Genomic DNA, 20,651 nt, shown 5'->3' with positions numbered 1-20,651 from the left:
TGTCATATTGTCTGTGTGAAGAGACATCAGCCACACTGCCAGTGAAGATTTTTTTTTTTTTTTTTTTTTTTTTTTAAACTGCCATCTGATGACTAACAAATTCCGGTCTCTGCTCAAGTAAAACAGGTTTGAACTGGTAACCCATAAAAAATATGTTCTAAAGTCCAAAGCTAGCTTCTAAACCTATTTAATTCCCTTTGCAAAATGATTTTCTGGAGACTTGAAATTTTCAGATTAAAACTTTGAATGTTGTGTCTTGTATTTTTATCAGGACTTTTTATGACATTAATAGCAAGGAATAAATTGTTGCAGTTGGAGATTTAGTATCTTAAGGGAGCAATTGATACAGAAATAAGAGAGAAAAATTGTATGTGCTGCAATATGTAGAAACAGCAACAACATTTCGGGTGCCTTTTATTTGAGAGGCACCAGTAGTAATGAGGGCTGAGTGCTTTCCCCCCATTTTCTCTTGTGAAGAATTAATTTTAATTTTTAGATGAATGTGACTGATAAAATCTTGTCTCTCTTAAGGGAAGTTTTTTTTCCTCATTTTGTGAAGGTCTGTTTGTTGTAATTATCTGTATACTGTTAACTCATTTATAATTCCCCTTCTGTGATTTAAAAAAAAAAAAAAAAAAAAAAAAGCTGTAGTTTATGCTATTGGTAAAGTAGAAGGAAGTCCGATTGTTACAGAATCACAGATTTTCTAGGTTGGAAGAGACCTCAAGATCATCGAGTCCAACCTCTGACCTAACACTAGCAAGTCCTCCGCTAAATCATATCACTAAGCTCTACATCTAATTTTGTGTCATTATCAAATATGGGCTATGATTATTTTGACAACTAGTTCTCTAGATGTTGTTTTTTGACAAAAGTTCTCTAGATGTTTTCAGAACGTAGTAAAGCACAGGTCTTGTACTGTGTATTCTGACATGTACTGATATAAAACCATCTTTTCTGTTCTTAGATTTATTCTCCTGATCATACCAGCAGTAGTTTTCCATCAAATCCATCAACACCAGTTGGGTCACCATCGCCTCTTACAGGTAGAGATTATTTGTCAATAACTTGTTTTTTTTGAACACAGCCTCCTTGGAATCACCATGAAATCAGCAGTAGCTTCCTTGAGTAATTATTTCTATATTTTGTTTATTTTTCCGTTGCACTGGATCTAGATTTGTAAATATTTTGTTATGAGCATTCGCTTAAATCCTGGCAACTGGCTTTGAAAATTAGCTCTACTAAAACAATCTTTGAAAACATTGAGTAACCGTATACCATCATAGCTATGATAATGTCTGGACAGATATGTACCATTGGAGAGAAAGCAATGAGTTATTTGTTGTTTCTGTTGCTGTTGTTAGTTTTTGAAACTAGATGTAAAAACTGTGGCAACTTGCATTGAGAAACACAGCAGGTGTTTGTTCCCTCTCTGAAAAATAGAGTAGTCTGTGAGAGCATCCATCTTTTACACAGGATAGCTTTTCATTCATATCTTTCATGAATGCTTTTATTCTACAGGAGAAGAATTTCTGGCATTTTTCAAAATAAATGTGCTGTATTGCAGCCACCTCTGTCACCTGTGCTTTGTGTGTTACTGGTGTGAATGTGGAAAGAAGCATTCCAGCGTGGAGATGAACTGTGGGCAGCTGCCTACAGCTATTAGTGGGTAGTGCAGCTTTCACAGACACTGTGGCCTCAGCTGTCTAGTAAAAGTTGAACAGCTGTTCTCCATACAGAGAGGACTGTGAAAGCTCCATTGACTTAAATTTGTTGTTTAACAAAGAACTAGAATTACAAGCAAGATGATGTAACTTTAACCCTGTTCTTTCCTATAGTTCAATTTAAAGTTTATAAAACATTTCCCATTCTCTGTTGCTTAGCATATTCCTACGGGTGCCTGCCTGTTGGTCACTGTTCTGCAGGAGTTGTTTTTTGTTTTCTTTTTAATAGAATTAACTTGTAGTGAAAGATGTACACTGAGTTTAGCAGAAAACTTACGTAATCTAGATGAAAAAATCAGTAAAGTTATTGCATGCAAAGTACCATCGTATGCATACATGTATGAATATGCGTATCTGTGTATATAACATCACTCAAAACTTGCATCGTTTGTATTTCGCCAGTGTTTAACGAGGACTGTTCTGGTTTTCTGTGGACTTAATGGATTAGTGAATATCTGACATGGCATACCTGAACAGCTGCTTTGGGCATTTTTCCTGTAACTGGAAAATCCATGTTAAATTGAGTAATGATGGGATTAATGGGGTTTTTGATTTAGTGATTACTGTTGACAAAAATGTCTTGTGTATCCTTGTTGTGCTGAAAAGGCAGGTCAGACCAGAAAAAAATTATTCTTTTCTTGCTAGCATGAAAGCAAATGTTGTAAATAGCTCTGAAATGTTGGAACTTTTCTTCTAGCCACAAAGTATTTGCAATTTGAAGCTCCCAGTTTAAGTTCCCTGACTTGATACCACACGCAAATTAGAGCATGAAAGAGCTACCTAAATTATATTTTTAGAGTGCGGGTTTTGAGGTCTCTAAAATGTGGGGTTTCCCTTTGTCTGTTGATGCCTTTGTTGGAACCTCCATCAAACATAAAACTCAACAATTTGCACATTGATTTGCATTCTTTACTCTGGATTCTGGTGGCTAAGACAGTAGTTTATAAAAGCAAATACTGAAATCCTTCTCAGCCACAAACTTAACGTCTGCTTTACTGTTACACACCCTCCCCTCTTCTCTGCCGCCTTTAATTTCAGTGATACAGAATTTATCAAGCCTTTGGTAAATTGCTCCAGTAGTTAATTACCCTCATTTATGAATCTGGACTTTTATCTTTATTCTCAAATGAGTCGCTAAGAACACAGTGAAGCACAGTGTAAAGTAATTACTACTATATCTATTGTTATTTATACTCCCGGTAGCCATTTTCTGTCCTGACCCAAAAAGTTGTTGCAGGTAAAACAAATGTCCTATGTATACTAAAATAATATAGTTTGGAGCATTTTGTTCTTCATGGTGATTTTCCTGATTTTACAGTTGGTTCTTTGTTTACCTGGCATTCCCAGTATTTTCGCTTTGACTAAGTCTTGCTTCATCTATTCCTCAACTGTAAATTACAGTAGGGAGGTAGCAGCTTAGTGAGACATTTAAGTGTATGAGCTGATGTTGTAGTATTTGGCAGTTTTGTTACTGACTTTTTCTTAGCATGCATCAGGACTAACATTTTTTTTTATTAATTGAAGTAAAAGCCTTGAGGACAACAGGATGAAAAACCCCAAGTATCCTCATTTAATTTCTAATTTTACATAAGCAGGCTTAGAGCTTAACTTCTACACGATCGTTAAAACTATGCAAGTTTCAGTGATGCGTATGTGAAGTTTATATACAAATTGGGATGGTGGGAGCCGTGGTATTCTAAGAATCTTCTCCCAGGATCAGAGGTATTCAGAGGGGTTGGGGCAGTTTGGAGGATGCAGAAGCAGCCCCTTGCCGCCTCTGCTGCGTGTTTGTTTGAAAGGGGAGCAAGGGGATTAGGGCTGGGCAGATTCTGAGGGGTTGAACAATACTACAGTGATTACTATCGATGACCCCTGTAAATCCTAACACTTGCCCGGCTTATTTGTTTTTTTTTCATGCTGCTATGTTGGTGCTGCGCTAAAAGCTGCAGTTGTTAATTGCAGGGCTTGTGGTGCCAGGATGCTTTTTAACATAATTGGTGGATTTCATGCACAAACTTCTGTGAGGGGGAGTGGAATGAGGAAAGCAGGAAATCAGTGCCATCTGGCAACCTGCACAGACATGGAAACAGAATCTGCCACTGCTTGCAAAGCGCACTGGCGTTACTAGAGGTGTGATGAGAAACTGCAGGTTGCCTTCGGGTTGTTCGTTTGAGTTTGGGGTTTGGTTTGGATTTCTGTTTTTGTTGTGATAAGTCCCACTCAGTTTTCCTCTGTGTTTTCCTTAAGGAAATCGTACCTTTTTCCATTAAAAAAAAAATCACCATCAAGCTAGGTGCACAGGCTTACTGTTGTCACTTGTTTTCTGCTCTTAACAGTTTGCCTTTCTGCTTAATATTCAGCGGATGCTTTGCTGTAGGAAGTAGCATACCCAGTGCTGTTAGCAGCAAGCGCTCATTAAAGCCGTAACTGTGGTCTTGTCTCTAAAGATGAGATTTTAACCAAATAACAATTCAAACATTGCAGTGAGCCAGTGTATTCTTAAGCTATTTCATTACTACTTTGCAAAAATAAGCTGGACTCCAGGCAATATTTCCAAGTTCAGGAGTGACAATAATGCAGAGGGAGACTGTACATCCAGACCCCGAGTAGCTGTGCGAAGTGAAAATTTGTAATTATAACCTTACTCACTGAAGTAGTTGTATTTTAAGAGAATTTGAGCGCAGTTACAGCAGCTTTGGTCTTCTATGAAACTGGAGACATGTTATTTTTATTTTTTAATTGGAAAAGAAACATTTGAGTATTTTAATGGCCATGCAAGCTTTATTCCTTCTCCTAAGGAAACCGCTTTCTTTAAAAGGTAACTACTTGCAGCTCTCTGAACAAAGGAACTGTAATGTTATTAAACCTTTTCCCAGTTTTCCAGACATAGAGTTCTGGCTGTTATTGAAAGAACAAGCCCACAGGCTCTTCCTTTAATGAGCTGCTTTGGATTGTATGTCCATAATTTATTAATGTAATTGCTTTATTATTACATTTGTATGGCTGAAAGGAAGCTGTCTCTAATGGACATAGAATTTCATGTAGTATCTTTATAAAAGATGCATTATTAGTTGGTGAGAAAAATACATATCGTACTACTTCAAGCTTTGTTTAAAAGTACTGCTTTGTTATTGTGTTTCACATGTAATTATATCTAAATTTTACATGATAAGTTTTTTTTCAGATTAGAATTGATATGTATTTGAAATTGCAGTGTATAGGTAACGTATATAATTACGGCTTTGCACGATGATTCTTAAACTGAAATGAAATCTGTTCCAATTTGCCTTGAGTATATCTGAAGTAAGGAATGGAAATAACTTGTGTGTGCTTTTACTCTTTTAAACTTGGAATGCATTATGAACTGAAATTTATTTTTCTAAATGGAGAAGTAGAAATTGTACAAAAGAAAAGTAAACAAGATAGAGGAGCTTTTAGATCTAGTTTTAAGTTTTCCTCTTTCGTAGAGGGGTGTCACATGAAAATGTTTTTCCAGTTATTCTTGATTCTGTGTCCATTTGATTTCATTACATATTTTTAATGTAAATTGTAAGGCTGTTAAAGATATGCTTACATATAATGAACATAATCTGAAGAAAAAAAGAAATCAGCAGTCTTCTTGTGGTGAGATTTGCAAAAGACAGGTATTTAAAGTACTATGTGCATTTGTTTACTCTGTTTTTTTTAACGTTGAAGTAGTTTGAAGATGTCACTGCTTTGTCATCAATCATGTGTCTAAGCCTACAGATGCCAGGATAAAAAAAATAATTATCCCTTAATAAGGCAGAATGAAGGAATTTGTTCTCCTCTGTAAACCCATATGTTGGCTTACCTTTATGCAGAATATGTTGGTTTTAATTATGTTAAGAAATATAGCATCTGTTTCCTGCTTATGCTGCATAAATCTGTGACTTAACCTAGACGATTTTGACAGGTGCCAGTCAGTGGTCTAGGAGTGGAGGACAAGCCCCCTCATCTCCAAACTATGAAAACTCTCTACACTCCTTGGTAAGAGTTGTTGAAAGCAGCATAGTACTTCTTACTTAAGAGTTGAAGGCTTCTTTTTGTATAAATCCTGCATATCATTAAAGGAAGCAGTAGGATAGCATTACAAATGAATTCTTTGCTAACAAATGGCCTGTTCAGTTGAACAATATAAGACGTGCAGGGTGTGTCTTTCACCATCTGTTCCTTGGGCATGAGGCTTCTGTGCTGAGGACAGCTGGTGCTAAAGCACTGTTATGAGATTCTGGTACCTTTTCACAAATCCATAGCTAATTCTTATCTAAAGTTCAGTCTGCAGAAAAGATAAAGACTTCATGCCTTCGCATTTACTTGTCCTTCCCCCACTCTCCTTGAAATGGTAATCCCTTGGGCTTGTTTTCATTACACTGTCATTAAAGTATTAGTATATTTTTATTATTATTATTATTATTGAGGAATGTTCATTTATTAACTAGTGAAACATTTTTCAGAAAAAAAACAAAACAGGAAATAATCTACAGTATTGTAAACTATGATGGATTTGAAGATTCAGCAGGGGATTTAAGTTACTGACTAATATCTTAAATTTCTGATACAGCATTGGGAAGAAAAGGGGAAAATTTCGAGAGAACACTGAGAGGTTTTACACACCTGTTAATATTTCTAGTTTCCACAGATACAATTTCTTTTTTTTTTTTTTTTTCCTGTCTAACAAGAATAAATTTAAGCTAAATCAGTTCTCAATATTTTTGCAATTAAATGTAATTGATATGTACATCTTAGAATCCTAACGTAACTGCAGTGTTAAATATTAGCCTTTTCTTATCTTGATATAATCAGATTTCTGTTGCATTAACTTGACTAACAATTTATTGCTGACATGCACATCAGCTGTTTCCTCACCTCTTTTTTGAATTAATCTTAACCTGTGCTTTGCTTCCTGTTCTGTCTTGACTTTGCCAGAAAAATCGAGTTGAACAGCAACTTCACGAGCATTTGCAAGATGCAATGTCCTTCTTAAAGGATGTCTGTGAGGTACTATTTCACTTTAGATGGTGCCTTTTTGTGTTTCAATTAATGCTTCCTTCAGATTCCCCATTAAAACTTGAATTAGTGTAGCATATGACCCATCTTTTGACTCCAGCATTCTGCTCTTTCAGTTTCTAGAGAGCTGCAATGTCAGAATGTTTTGCTTTGCTTTTTTTTGGTCTCTTTAAATAAAAGTAAATCTAAGACAGAGACCTGTTCTGCAGTAGCATATAGAATTTGGTTTTATTTCTGAGATATCTAATCTGTTCAAAGATCAGCTTTAGAAAAACAATAACTTTTGTCCAGTCTTCTTGTAATACAGCTTCTCAAAAAGCCACAGCCTCTCCTAATTGTTACCAATGTGGTGAGGCTGATTTTATGATCATTATTTCTTGTCCTGTATTAGACAGCTTGTTTTGTAGTACTTCCTTTTTTCTTGTTCATGCCATGTAATAGAAGCTAAGTAACATTAACCTTATAATAAGCTTCACTTTAAAAGCTGCCACCTATTTGTGGAATGAATGCTATCTCAAGCAAAATCTCCAGATACCTTTTCTTTTTCCTGTTTGTTTGTAGTGCTGGTAGGTGCTTTTGAAGTCTTTTGATACTGCATTTCATCTTCTGTCTTTAATGTCTCCAAGGTAGAAACTGTTCCAGTGTAATGAATCTGCAGATTTGTTCAGTAATGACTGTTGGTGTTCCTCTTCAATCCCAACAGCAGTCTCGAATGGAGGATCGCTTGGACAGACTCGATGATGCCATTCATGTACTACGAAATCATGCTGTGGGGCCTTCAACAAGTCTATCAGGTGGCCATGGAGACATACATAGCTTACTGGGACCATCCCACAATGGGCCAATTGGGAGCCTGAACTCAAATTATGGAGCATCTAGCCTTGTAACAACCAACAGACAAGCATCAATGGTAAAGATGTTCTTAAACGTGTATATAATTGTGCCGGGCAATTACAGCTGATGCTTTTAAGTTATCGTGGAGCCTGTTGAGTTAAAAACTGTACTGTTAGATTAATATCTATCAAGAAAAAAACTACTAGTGATCCTCACAGAGGAAAAGGTGGCAGGCAACCTGCACCTGCTATGGGTTTCCAATTAGAGGGTTGGGTGAGGGGTGGGCAGAAATGAGGGGGAAGAGAAAGATGGGAAAACTTAGACTTTGGCCTGGTCAGTGGCCCATAAAATCCTGCTGTGACCATATGCAGAAAGCTGAAACTTTCTGCTGAGAGCATTTCAGCTTATACATGCATTTTTTCCAGATGTGTAATAATTGGCAGAACAGTTTTCTCCTTGAAATGGTGAATAGGGAGATTGAATGGGAAAAGCAGTCAAGAAGGACTGAATTTCAAGTGTTCTGGTCTGGAAAAGCTGTTTATTGTAAATTGGAACTAGTCTTCAATAGCAGATGCTGGCAGAGGACTGGGAGGAAGCTGTTGGAATGTGGAACCATAGTGTGTGCAGGCACAAAATTTAAACTTTTTTTTCCTAAATGAAAAGGAGTTTGAGCACAGCTGTAGTGTAAGTAACAATGAAGAGGAAGCAACTTTTAGATTAATCCCTAAGAAGAGTTAAATAATTCAGTCCATCTCTTTTAGTTTCTTTAAAAATGTGAGCTATTCTGGAAAAATGTAGTTAATCTTTCCATAGATCAGAAATACGTTAAAAGAGTTACATAGTAAATGAAATTTCTTTGTAGAGCTGCTTACTTACATTTTTCTTCTTTTTCATTCAGCCTTTCTCAGAATGCTTACTGGAAAAAACGCTTTTTAAAAACATGCTTATTTTAGTGGTGCCATGTGTTTGCATGTTTACAGTGTAATTTTAAAGACCAGTTACATGCTGTGAAATTTTCTGTTATAAAACATATTCACAGCTGGGTACTGTGTGATCAAGGCAAAATTTCACCTATCATCAAAATAATTAGGTACCCCAATTGCTGAAGGGTTTGTATTCTATAAAACAGAATTAGTTCCAGGCTCTCCTATTCGCACGTCACACATCCATTTATATTAATTTCAGAACCACTGCAGTAAACATCAAAAAGAACTGGCTACTTTCTATAAGCTGTGTGTGTTTGGGGACGTTTGGGAAAGGAGGTACTTTCCAATGGCATATCCAGCTTTAGGTTTCAATACAAGTTCACAGTTGCTTTTAGTAATGAAGGAAATGATATGTAAATACTTCAGAATTTTTTTAGTGCTGCCTCATAGTTAGTATTTAATGAATGCTATTAAAGGGAAAGTTTTTGCAGTATTCTGAAATTTAGTCATACAAAAGAAAACCTTTTTTTCCTAGGTTTTAATGGTGGGGGGTAAAATGAGTGACTGAAACTTGCAGTGACAAAATTGTTCTCTGGCTTGTGAAACCTCCTCACGCTGCTGCTAAGTCAGATATACATAATGCCCAAATGTACATAAATCTCTGTTTCTGTTTTAGACTAAGCTGTGATCATTTTTTTTTATCAACTCAGTTTTGATTAAAATAGGTGACAGTAGGAAATGACTCTCCAAAACAAATCAAGGCTCCTTGGCCTGCTGTAGTTTAATGTAGTTGTGTAATTTAAATGTAGTGTAGACTTGGTTTTCATGTAGTGATTGATCTGCAGTTTAATTGAAGGATGCTTGCTGCGTGTCAGAAATACACTTATTTGGGAAACTGAAAAAAAATAAAATTGCTTTTGTATGTATCCTTACTGGGTGAAACAAACTTGCAGATCTGTTTTGTCTTAAAATGTGAGTCAGCTAAAGAATTTCTTGGATTAACCTTAATTTTGTTACATCAGAAAAATTGGCTCCACGAAAAGGCATCCTGTTGTGGCCTTTCCCAGTCCCCAAAGAGCGCCCTTTGACATCATTTGCAATCACAGGATCGCAGCACGATTTAGGATGGAGTCCTGAATTATGTACAGAGCAGAGGCTGGCACAGCTGGCTGGAGCAGTAACTGGTTTTATTAGGGACAACTGCATTGCGGTGATGCCCCAGAAGTATGAGGTGTAATTCTCCAAGTATTCAGTTCTCAATTCATTTCCAAGTGCAGTTGTTCTAGTACTTGCTTTTCTTGAGATTGAAAATGTAGAAGAGCAGAAAATTTGACTCACAAACAGACCTGTAAAAGATTTTTTTCAGAAATTAAATTCCTCTTTATTTTAGAGTACATGCCATGAAGTTTTAGAAAATACTTAGTATTGGCCAACAGAAATTTCAACATCGATAAGCTTGGTTCCCTGTTTTGGTTTATTTGATGTGCTTGTAGGGCTTTTTGGTCACTAAGTGTTTAGTGGGAGTTAGCAATAAATGAAACTTCCTTGTTTGAGGGGGAGATATCTTTATACAAAACACTTTTGTTCTTTAGCAACAAGAAAAAATAGAAAAATAAATTTAATTTCCCTTGAAGAAGATGATCTTGGCAGAAGGAGCTAGGAAATGAGTAATTTAACTCCTTTTTATGTAATTAGTGTAACCAGACATGGTTTTATTTTAACATTTGCTTAATTTTTGAGCCAGATTTATTTTAAAACTCTAGTTGACTTCATTTCCTGTTCACTCTGAATGGTCTTGTTTTCTTTTTTGCTGGGCTGTCCATTAGACTTATTCAAATAGATTTTTAATATCTCAAACTCATCAAATATTTGCTAAGTGGCCTTTGAAGTTGATTTGTATTTTATTTCATGTATTATTGGAAAGTTAAGTAGTAATACTCTTTTTGTTCTTACTCAAGCTGCTTTTTATTTGTCACTGCAATACAGTGGAAAAAGAACAGCCTGAATTGATTAAAAATAAATAAATAAAGGGCCTGGAAACTCAGTTAAGGATGAAACTCAATCCTCAAGTTAGAGGGTTTTTTTTTCCAGGTACAACAGGAATCTAAGCGAAGTGGTGCTCTCCCTCCGCCTGCCCCTATGTGCTGTAGCGGAAAGGCACCAGGGGCAGTTCAGCTGCTTTGCCCACACCGGCCTCTGCTCGTGCCTCCAGCGCTCGTATTTCTCTTAGAGCTGCCCCAAGTGTAAAAACCCGGGTTCCAGAGCCCTTTTGCTTGTCTTCCTGGTATTTGCTGTAGTTCAAATGATGTTCATGACCGTGACTGATGCTTTTTGCCAGTTCACAAAAGCTTTTATTGCTAAGTTCAAAATCAGTAATCAAACAGAAGCACGAGCTGCAGAGCTGACGGTAACAGGAGAAAGGATTTCATTTTGCCACGTCACTGAGTTCTCCGTGCAGCAGGGTCTCAGCAGTCGCTGAGTTCTGTCCAGTTTTTATTTAATTGTCCAAAACACCCATTTTCCGGTTTAGATCCCAAATCTTACTGCTTAACTCAACTGGAAGAAGTCGTGCACTTCTTAAATGTTGTGTCCGAGCGTCTGCAGGTTGTCTGCCGTGCTGCCAGGCTTTCTGCAAGCCGTGCTGCTTCATGCGGGACGGGGACGTGGCTTCGAGCGTGCCTTCCCCGCGGGGCCCGGGGGTCGCAGCAGGGGCTGCGGGGCCTCAGTGCCGCCCGGGGCTGCTGCGGGGGCAAACGGGCACCGGGGGAGCAGGGCAGGGCCACCATGGGGGGCAGGATCTAGGACGTCGGAGATAGGAGATAAAAAAAAAAAAAAAAAAAAAAAAAAAAAGGATGTGGTGCTCAGGTCAAGTAGCATTGTAGCTCTCAGGTTCCCCTATAAACCTCATTGATCTAAGCTGCATGCTTGGAATTTGTAAAGCTCTTCCAAAGAGCCACGACATGGGCTTGAATTCAGTTTTTATTTCTGATCTGTTTTCTGCCTCTCTCCGAAATGATTTGTTACTCTGTCACTTCTGGATTAGCTCTAGATTTGCGAGTTGCCAGCGTTCTGGCAGCTGTTAGGTTTGTGTGCAGCTTTAAGAAATTTTTGCCGTATTCCCCCCTCCCCCCAGATTAAGGTTTTGGAGGTGGGGGGGAAACTGCCCTCAAAGTGATGAATAGTTCCTAGCTTGAATAAAAGCACCCTCATGTGTTGGGACTTAAGCGTGACCGGAGGAACAAAATAAAACACAACCTGAGGGGCAGAGCTAGCAAAAGGCTGGGCTTTGGAAGCTGCAGGGAGCGCGAGTTCACCTTCCCCTCGGAAGGGTTTCTCGCGCAGGCTGCCAGAGTCCGGTCCTGCTCCTTCCTCTGGGCAGCTCCAGACGCTCACGAGAGCTGGGAGGATCGTGTCCCTTAGAAAGTCCCGCAAACAAAGCTTGGGGCATAACGGAAGATAAAACGTACTTTAAAAAGCACAGATACCCTGCAGTGTGCGAGGCTTTCCTCAGAACTGCAGAATCTGTAGCAGCCCGGAATGACCTGATCCGAGCTGTGGGTTGGCAGGGCTGGGAGGGGGTGGTCCCGTTCCCCCCCCCTTCCTTTCTTGTTCGTGTGTGTTAGCTTACAGGAACGAGTGTGTATTAAACAAAGGATAAACTTGCATAAGGGTATTTATCTCTCTCTGGGTAAAATCCATACTAAGACATGAAAGGTAAAAGCTGCATTAATTACTCAAGAGGGATTCAAAGCTCAGCAGTTTACTAGGATTGAAGGATTTATTGAAAAACAGTGGTTCTCATGTGTAACTCCAGGCAATAAACCTATTTAATTAAAGGCTTAATCTTCTAGTTGACATGTTTGCTACTGTTCCAATAAAAAGCTTCATCTGTAGCCAATTCTTGTAACTATACAAATAATAGTAGAATCCCTCATCTTTGTTCTTTTTTTTTTTTTTTAACTGTTTAATTGCATTATGTTGGTTATGTTATAAATATTTAAAGGACTTTTGTCTCTTTAGGAATCAAAAGCTTTAAATGGCCCATATTCCAATTTATTTAAATTCAGGCAGTTTGTCTTTACCTCTTCCATTTTCAGACTAAAGAATGGTATTCTTTTAATGGATGCTTGCATCGATAACAGTATTCTGTATTGAGCAGCAGGATTGTTGCTTTTTTTAAAATAAATTTGCCTCTTCAAGCCATGTATTTGCACTCATGGCTACATTACATAAGTATAATTTATTAAAGTTCTTGTAAGATTGAGATTTTTTTACGATTTCTTCTCAATACTTCTTAAAAATTTAATTGTTGTATTACGAAAGAAATTATATATTATGTGCAGCAGGTGGTAAGAATAGTTAGATGCCTGGATTATTTTCATATGATAAGATTCAGTTATGGAACTAGACCCAATATGTTTAGCTGAGGAAAAATATTAAAGTGAATAAAGTAATATTTTGAAATTAGATGCATTTTTTTCCTACTCCTGTTTTAGTAATCAGGAAGTGAGGAGATGTTGTTTTCTTTTTTAAATGTGTGTTTCTATATTTAAGTGTGTGTGTACATATATGTATACATGCACACGTTCACAAGCAGTGAAAATTACTATTCCTTGTGATTTTCATTAAAGGATCAAAAATTTAGGAGTACTGCAGTTGATGGTCATAATAGCTTAAAGCAATCTAATGTTAATCAAATCTTATAATCAGGTATAAATCAAGAATAAAGTTCTGCAGTGATCTGTGGGATAATAATGAAAAAAATTGTTAGGTTGCTACATTATTCCAGACAGGTGTTGGTCATTGTTTGAAGCACAGCTTAATCCAATATGCTGTAATCAAGTGGTTTAGTGTAACAGCATCTTTCAACTAAATCTCACCCTTACTGAGGTAAAACTTGAACTCTGGTCTCTAATCCAGCAAATACTTGGTCTTTTAAACTTTCATTTGGGACTGTTTCTTTGAATCACGTATTTAATTGAAATGTTTGCTTTGTTTTTCTTTAGGTTGGGACTCATCGGGAAGAAAGTGTCAGCCTCAACAGCAACCATTCAGTTCTTCCCAGTTCAGTTTCTGCTCAGAGCACAGAACTAAATCATAAAACACAAGAAAGCTACAGAGGTAACTCTCCAACAATATTAAATGCTCAGTGGTGTCAGGATTAATCTGGAGACAGGGAGGCTGTAGATCTTGGTAAATGTGAATCAATACAGAAAGGGGGGGATAGGAACATAAGTAGTTAATTTCTCATTGAGAAATGAGAATTAACTTCAATTTTAAATCCTATAAACTACCTCTGTTAGGGATTACTGCAAAAACGTGGAGGGCATCCCCGTGTTGGACTGGTCCCTGTATAGTTTCAGTAGAACGCTTTGCGTTCCAGCTGCCTTATAGCTTGAGATGCCGTAATGCCGTTTGCAGCATGGCAGCCATTTCCAAATCAGCCAGGAGGGTTGCAGAGTGAGCTGATGACTGATTTCAATCTGACCAATAAAAGGAAGTCTCTCCACACAACTGTTTACAGTTCGCTCAATTTTTAGCCTAAAGAAGTAAGCTATAGGAAACAGAAGTCAGCTTATTCATTAACATGCTTGCTCCATTTAGGGATGTGTATTGCAGATTTGGCCTAGCCCCAAGCCTCTGTCAGTGCAGCTGTGCCCTTAGATTTGCAGCCCAGACCCGAGGTGCAAATTTTCTTACTTTGCAGAATGACCTTCTGTATTTTACAGTGTCTTTCTCTGGTCAAGCTACTCTTGATTATTACAATTCCTTTACAACCTCGTGACATGTGTCCAAATACAGCAGTGTTACCAGGCTCTCTCTTTTATTTCTGTTACCAGAGCATGGTTCCTTGTGTTGGCTTCCTTGCTGTGTTCTGGCCTGCCATCTGCAATATCTGCTTGAGGTTCTGTGACAGGGAGAAATACTCCACTCCTTTGATAGTCACACTGATCTGTTTGCTTGCAGCGTTGTCAGGTGGCTTGCAGAGCCAGTCTGTGGCTATAGGTCCAACAGAAATCAAGTCTGAACATAAGGAGAAGGATGAAAATATACATGAACCCCCCTCATCGGATGACATGAAATCAGATGATGAGTCCTCCCAGAAGGATATCAAGGTTTCATCTAGAGGCAGAACAAGGTGGGTCACTGACGTGAGCTAATGGATTTGGTGCTTAATTAACGCTCTGTGTAAGTTGTAGATTGTCTTTAAGTTTAGTAAGTTTATTTTAAAGCTTTTGCATTACCTCTGTGCATATGAAATAAAAAGACAGCTTACAGTAATTGTATCTATTTGAATAGAAGATTTTTTTTCCAGGAAAATCACCTGAAAATTATGCATTCCGTTGTGTAAGTGCCTTGCCTATAGAGATAACTAGCATAAAAGATTGAGACAGTCCCGGCCAGTGTAGAGGATGGAAGCGTCCAAGACATGTAATCCTTGTACCTAGGCCAGGGCTCCTCTTCTAAGTGGGAGCCAGTAGCTGTGGAGAACAGTGGCCTGATAAACTGTGGACTGGGGTGAATATGACATGTACGTACAATTTCAGAACTCTTTTTCCCTTCTCAAACCACAGACCAAAAAAACTGGAACTCACACCAGGTAAAATGCTTCTGGATCTGCCTGATAGGCCTGATACAAGCATTGAAATTTGAGATACCAATGAACAATCTGAACCTTGCAACCACAGGCAGTGGAGTCTCTACCATCATAGCTGCTTAATGACATTTTAGGATATTAATTTTAGTGGAGAAGAGGCTTTGTAGCAGTTTTTGACTTGAATGAACAGTCCCATATGTGGGGGGGAAAAAAAAGCTACATGACTTAATATAATAATTTTAAGTGAAATGAAAAAAAAATCTGAATATAACTGTTCAGCCCTATCTTGGACATTAAAAGAAAGAAAAGTTTTCAAACTGACCAGGTAGATCTTTAACAAAATTAAAATGTTTTTCAATAAGCGCATTAAATTGAAAACTACTTGAATACCTTTTTGTATAAGCTAATATATTGGAAACCAGCAAAAGCTACTGGTTGAAAATGATTTATTCTTCACCTGAAAAGATGGCTGAGTATCTCTAACTATTTGAACATGTGTCAGTAATTGAATAAAGCAGTAGTTAAGGTATTTCTTTTGCTTCAAGGGGACAACACGTTCGCTGTACTTTCCTGGAAGCATTTGCCATCTGTAGACAATATTGTGTGGATATTCTTCAGGCAGAAGCCATTGAACATTTATTTTCTGGAAATTACAGGAGTGACAAGAATTACTTTGAGTACTTAAGCATTAATTTCTAACTTTTTTTTGCTTATTTATAGTTCAGTATACAATAGAATAAATGGGAAGAAGTTTTAATTTCATCAGCTAAGAATTTTGAACTAGCACAGTGAGTTGTTTGAAGTAAAAGTGAAATTTCAGTATACTTCTATTTACACTTTCTTGCAGCAGTACTAATGAAGATGAGGATTTAAACCCAGAGCAGAAAATAGAAAGAGAAAAGGAGAGGAGAATGGCAAATAATGCTAGAGAACGTTTGCGTGTACGAGATATTAACGAGGCATTTAAAGAACTTGGCCGAATGTGTCAGCTTCATCTGAAGAGTGAAAAACCACAGACAAAACTGCTTATTCTTCACCAGGCTGTGGCAGTCATCCTCAGTCTAGAGCAACAAGTGAGAGGTGAGTAGCCCATTGTTGTGCTGTGGCAATTTGCAGGGTGGCTTTGTTCATGCTGGTCTCTTGTAATCTGCACAACTCAATGCAAATCACTGAAGGCACAGTAGCTGTTCTGTAACTATGTTGAAGTTCTTTAGGAAAAGCAAGAAATTGCTTTTAATGAAAAGAAAGAAAGGAAGGATGGATGGGAGTGTTAGGTTTATACTTTTTTCGTATGTATTTTCCTAGCCATTTTGCTATCCAAGTTTTCTAGGCAAATCAGTTAATTAAAACGTTGACACGTCTTGCTTTAAATTGTAAAAAGTACTTATTTAGTAGTACGGAAACTTTATCAAAAATCAGAGATCCTATTTAAGATGAACCCCATGCAACTGAAATTTAAAAATGCAGTGAATTTAACTGCATTTACTTAGCTTTTTGCATTAAGCATAGTTTGGGGAGGAAACCTGCAGCTGCTTGAAGTAAATAGAGGTTGGTTTTGCATGTATTTTCTTTCCATGATCTCTTGATTTTTCCAGGGAAGAAATAGGCTTATCAGTAGTTGCAGAAGGAAGAATTCTTTTTGCAGTTCACTTTCTGTAAAGAAAAATGCTTCCTCTGGGAATCACGGTTAGATCTTCAACTGTTCTGTTTTCATTTGTTAGTAAAGCTACTGATGACTTTTAATCTCACTTAATGATAGAGGTGTTACAATTGTGAGACACCTCTGTCCCTCAGGTAGCTGTCACTGAAACTGGTGAGCATTCTTCTACTTTGCTCCCTTGGACTATAGAGTAACCATCTTCCTTTGGTACCTCACGGGTGTAAGCACATCAAGAACTCAGAATTCTTTCAGATGGGGATGATGCCAGTGGTCAGTTGCTTCGCGTGCTACATCTTTGAATCACTGATGTCACTGAAGGATATCGGTGATTTATTTTTGTGTACGTTACTTTCATTTCCAAATTTGTGGCTTGCTGTAGGTAAAAGCAATTGTTCAGTCTGTTGGAAGCTACAGAGTGAGCATCCTAACGCAAGCTTAGCTACTTCATGGTGAGGGTGAGGCTCAAAGGGTTTTCAGGCAGAGTTGTACTGACGGAACTGTTACTAAAACGCGCCGTCTCCAGTCAGAGTTCTTGCATGCTACATGCAGAAACTGTGATTATGCTGCAGACAAATGAGATTAAAGTCACCAGAGCTTTGTGTGGCACCAGCTAGTCTTGGCATCTCTGAGACTTTGACCTCGGGATTTTTTTGGTCTGAAAATGCTTGTCTTTCTCTGGAAGATAAGATTGACTATTATGAAGAAGTCGGAAGAACATTAATGAGGCATGTTTTAAGGACTAAAAACATCAGGTCCACTCCCTACTTCTACAGGCCATGCAAACCATACAAAGTGCTGCATTAAAATAAATGAGATCACTTTTGCCTTGGTTACTTCCATACCTTACGCCTGTATTAGAAATCTTTTCCTAAATGTATTGGCAGTTAAACTATCTATGAAGTCCAAATTAAGTCAAGATTTTTCCCTTCCTCATGTTCATATCTCACCTTGTACTTTACTCTCTGTGCATTTGAAGAAGACTGTCACAAGCACACCGTGTCTCTTGTGAGAGGCTGCATTCCTCATTTTCTCTTGTCTTTCTTTGCACCTGCTCCAAGCTCAATTAAGTATCCTAAAACTCAGTGACCAGAGCTTTGTGTGGTATCCAGAGCTTTTGCCAGTGCATTATATAATAGCATAAACAATTTCCTCTCTCTGCTGGTAAAGCATATTCCCATTTTGTGATTAGTGCTATTCAAAATGAAACATTTCAGATATTAAGCTTTAACTGTAGGCTAGCATTTTCATCTCCGTTTCCTAAATCACTGTAAATTAACTTCCTTTCAAAGTTTCCATATAATTACATCTTCTTTAAAACTTAAAGGCCAGCCACATTTAAACGAAGAAAACTGTAGTTCAGAGAAGTTACTTTTTTTTTTTTCCCAGCAGACTCTTTGTGAGTGATCATCCTTAGCAATTCCAGTAGGAGGCTGTTGATAATGGTTTGAGTGGAAGTACAATTGCCTCTGTCAGATCAGCTAGAGAAACACCCTGTAAGATGAACAGGGGTCAGCAGACTGCAGTTATTAGTGGGGCATCAGTGCTGTAGAAGGGAAGATCTAAGAGTTCCTGCACCGAGCTCATGCTGTCTGCTCTGTTTTGGCAGTTTCTTTACAGTTAAAAATCATACTCACCATCTTAAACTGCAAAACACAATTCACTGAGAACAAGAAAAATACTTCAAAATGCTGATTAAATTCAATATGCACTGAGGAGAAAAATCACTTCTTTTAGTTGACAGAATATATTACGTACCTTCGTGCGTCTTTTTGGCCACTGAGATTTGTCTGTTGTCTTTTGATTTCATGAAAAGCCATTTTGAAGGACAGAAACAGGTGACTCTTAGAAGCTGTAAATTATTTGAAAACTAGATTCAAATCTACGTATGTGGAGGTAACTGGGGAAGTAGAAACATACTGATGGAAATATTTTGATAGTTAGTCCACAGCTGGCTATTATAAAGTAGTGGCTTTATAATGCGAGAGGAAATAAGGTTTTAAAAAAATAACCTTTTTGCTGTATGAGTGAATTGGGGAGAATATGATGGATAACCAAGATGGGCGGTGAATGTAGAGGATTAGTGTCTTCAGAAATTCTGCCTTGTCTAATGAGCTAATACTTAAGGTGAAGAAAGAAGCATTAGCTTTACTAAAAGCAGTGTTGATGTAGGAAGGGTTGGTATGACTTCAACGTAAAATGCAAAAATGTGCTTTATTTCATTGTAAATTGCAGACATTTTTTTCTCAGCTTGTATTTCTAGCTACTTTGTGTAACAAGGGAGGCAATTTTTTGTTCTTCAATATTTTTGAAGGTGTATCTAGGCAGGTAGTAAGTTATGTGTTTTGTTGTGTTTATTATTAGTATTATTATTAATTTGTTTTAAAATACTAATCTATGAGTTGGACTTTCAGTAGGACTTGTCTGCAGCTTTAGGCACCTGGGCTTTAACACAGGGCTGTAAGTACTCAGGAAGGGGAAGCTGCAGTGCTATTTTTACTGCAGTGATTAATGTGTTGATACTCCCTTTGGTATCAGCATACAGGATGTTAAGAATCATTTTTCTGTTACAGAGCGAAACCTAAATCCTAAAGCAGCCTGCCTTAAGAGAAGGGAAGAAGAAAAAGTTTCTGCCGTATCGGCAGAGCCGCCAACACCACACCCAGGAAGCCACCCTGGCCTGAGTGAAACTACCAACCCTATGGGTCATATGTGAACACCAGCCAGGTACGTCTTGTCTAGAGCGGGGTGGCTCTGGTAACATTTGTTCTGTTTGTTGCTTTTTATTGGCTAAAATTCAGAAGATCTAGTTGTTTATTCTCAGCTACTGAGCTGTCATTAGTACAAACTTCTTGATATTGCTAAATACTTTCCCTATTTCTAAGCAGGAGCAAAAGCGTGCAGATTTGTGTAGTTTTATAATAAAACAAAAACCCAGGAAATTTTAGTGGAATTCTGTCCATTTTCATCTGTTTTTACTGATGGTTATGTCTCTTGGCTCAGGTGGCCTTCTTGGCATGATATCAGAGGAATAGATAACAGCCTGATAGATAAGCCAAGAGTAATAGAGATGAATTATACATCTTTAAGTGGTCTAAATATCACCTCAGTTCATTTAAAAATCCGTGCCTTGTGTCCCAGGGCTGGTAGAAGCAGTTGGAGGTACTTCTCATCTTAGAGGTTTGCTGTCTGGCTTAGGGCCAGTCAGTTTCCCTCCTATCACTTGCCCAACAGAGATGGCGAGCTACCTGAGCTATCTCCACTAATACAGATCACGAATTAAGATTTAAAAAGCAATGCTAGCAGCTTTGCAAGACAAAGCAGTGTTTCCAAATGCTCCAAATAGTTCAGTATGAGATGGCTCATTTAAAACAGGCTGGCGGGGAGGCCTTACAAGAATGAGGCTTTTCCTTCCGAAGTTGTTGATTTGGGTTTTATTATGTGGTGTTTATCTTTCTTTGCTAAGTGGGAAAAATTTGTCTTTAACGAGAAATGTTAGATATTCCATGTCTGTAAAACAGTAGTGCTGTTGCCACTTTCAAAAGAGTTACCAACACAGATCTGGTTCAATGCTGTTTGATGCCCTGATTTTCATCTAAAATCATCTGAAAATTTTATGCTTTGGGAGGGCGCTTCTGTTGTTGTTTATATAGACAGTTTCATTTCTATTTCAGCTTCAGGTGAGAGTATCTTGCCAGAATGTATCCCATGGAAGTATATTATGGTGTTCTTTACAAAGCAACAGAATGGCATTTAAATCGAGCCTTATTTGAGTTAGTACTTCCCCTATTTTCTTACAGGCAGCTTCTTTCTTCATCAGCTAAATGGATTTATTTATTTATTTGCATATTTTAAGGAAAATAAGGTGACATGAATTGCTTTAT

At 37.8% G+C, this 20,651-nt stretch overlaps 1 protein-coding gene across 13 annotated transcripts in view; it reads left to right on the top strand.

The window, feature by feature from the left end:
* TCF12 (transcription factor 12) overlaps nt 1-20,651 on the top strand; it is a 158,667-nt gene that overhangs the window by 134,757 nt on the left and 3,259 nt on the right. For 6 of the 13 annotated variants that reach the window (XM_084532345.1, XM_084532355.1, XM_084532356.1 and 3 more), the window contains 8 exons: nt 968-1,046; nt 5,659-5,732; nt 6,672-6,743; nt 7,456-7,662; nt 13,519-13,633; nt 14,480-14,651; nt 15,958-16,190; nt 19,341-19,494. In XM_084532345.1, coding sequence (XP_084388471.1) covers nt 968-1,046; nt 5,659-5,732; nt 6,672-6,743; nt 7,456-7,662; nt 13,519-13,633; nt 14,480-14,651; nt 15,958-16,190; nt 19,341-19,483 — 1,095 coding nt within the window. In that variant the 3' untranslated portion in view covers nt 19,484-19,494. The remainder of the gene's footprint in view (nt 1-967; nt 1,047-5,658; nt 5,733-6,671; nt 6,744-7,455; nt 7,663-13,518; nt 13,634-14,479; nt 14,652-15,957; nt 16,191-19,340; nt 19,495-20,651) is intronic. The other 7 variants (XM_084532352.1, XM_084532349.1, XM_084532346.1 and 4 more) reach the window with 5 other exon arrangements.

Source organism: Aythya ferina (genome assembly GCF_964211825.1).
Source record: "Aythya ferina genome assembly, chromosome: 11".
In the NCBI taxonomy this organism is placed as follows: Eukaryota; Metazoa; Chordata; class Aves; order Anseriformes; family Anatidae; genus Aythya; species Aythya ferina.
Note: the sequence above shows the minus strand (reverse complement) of the source record. Positions and strands in the feature narration are given on the sequence as shown.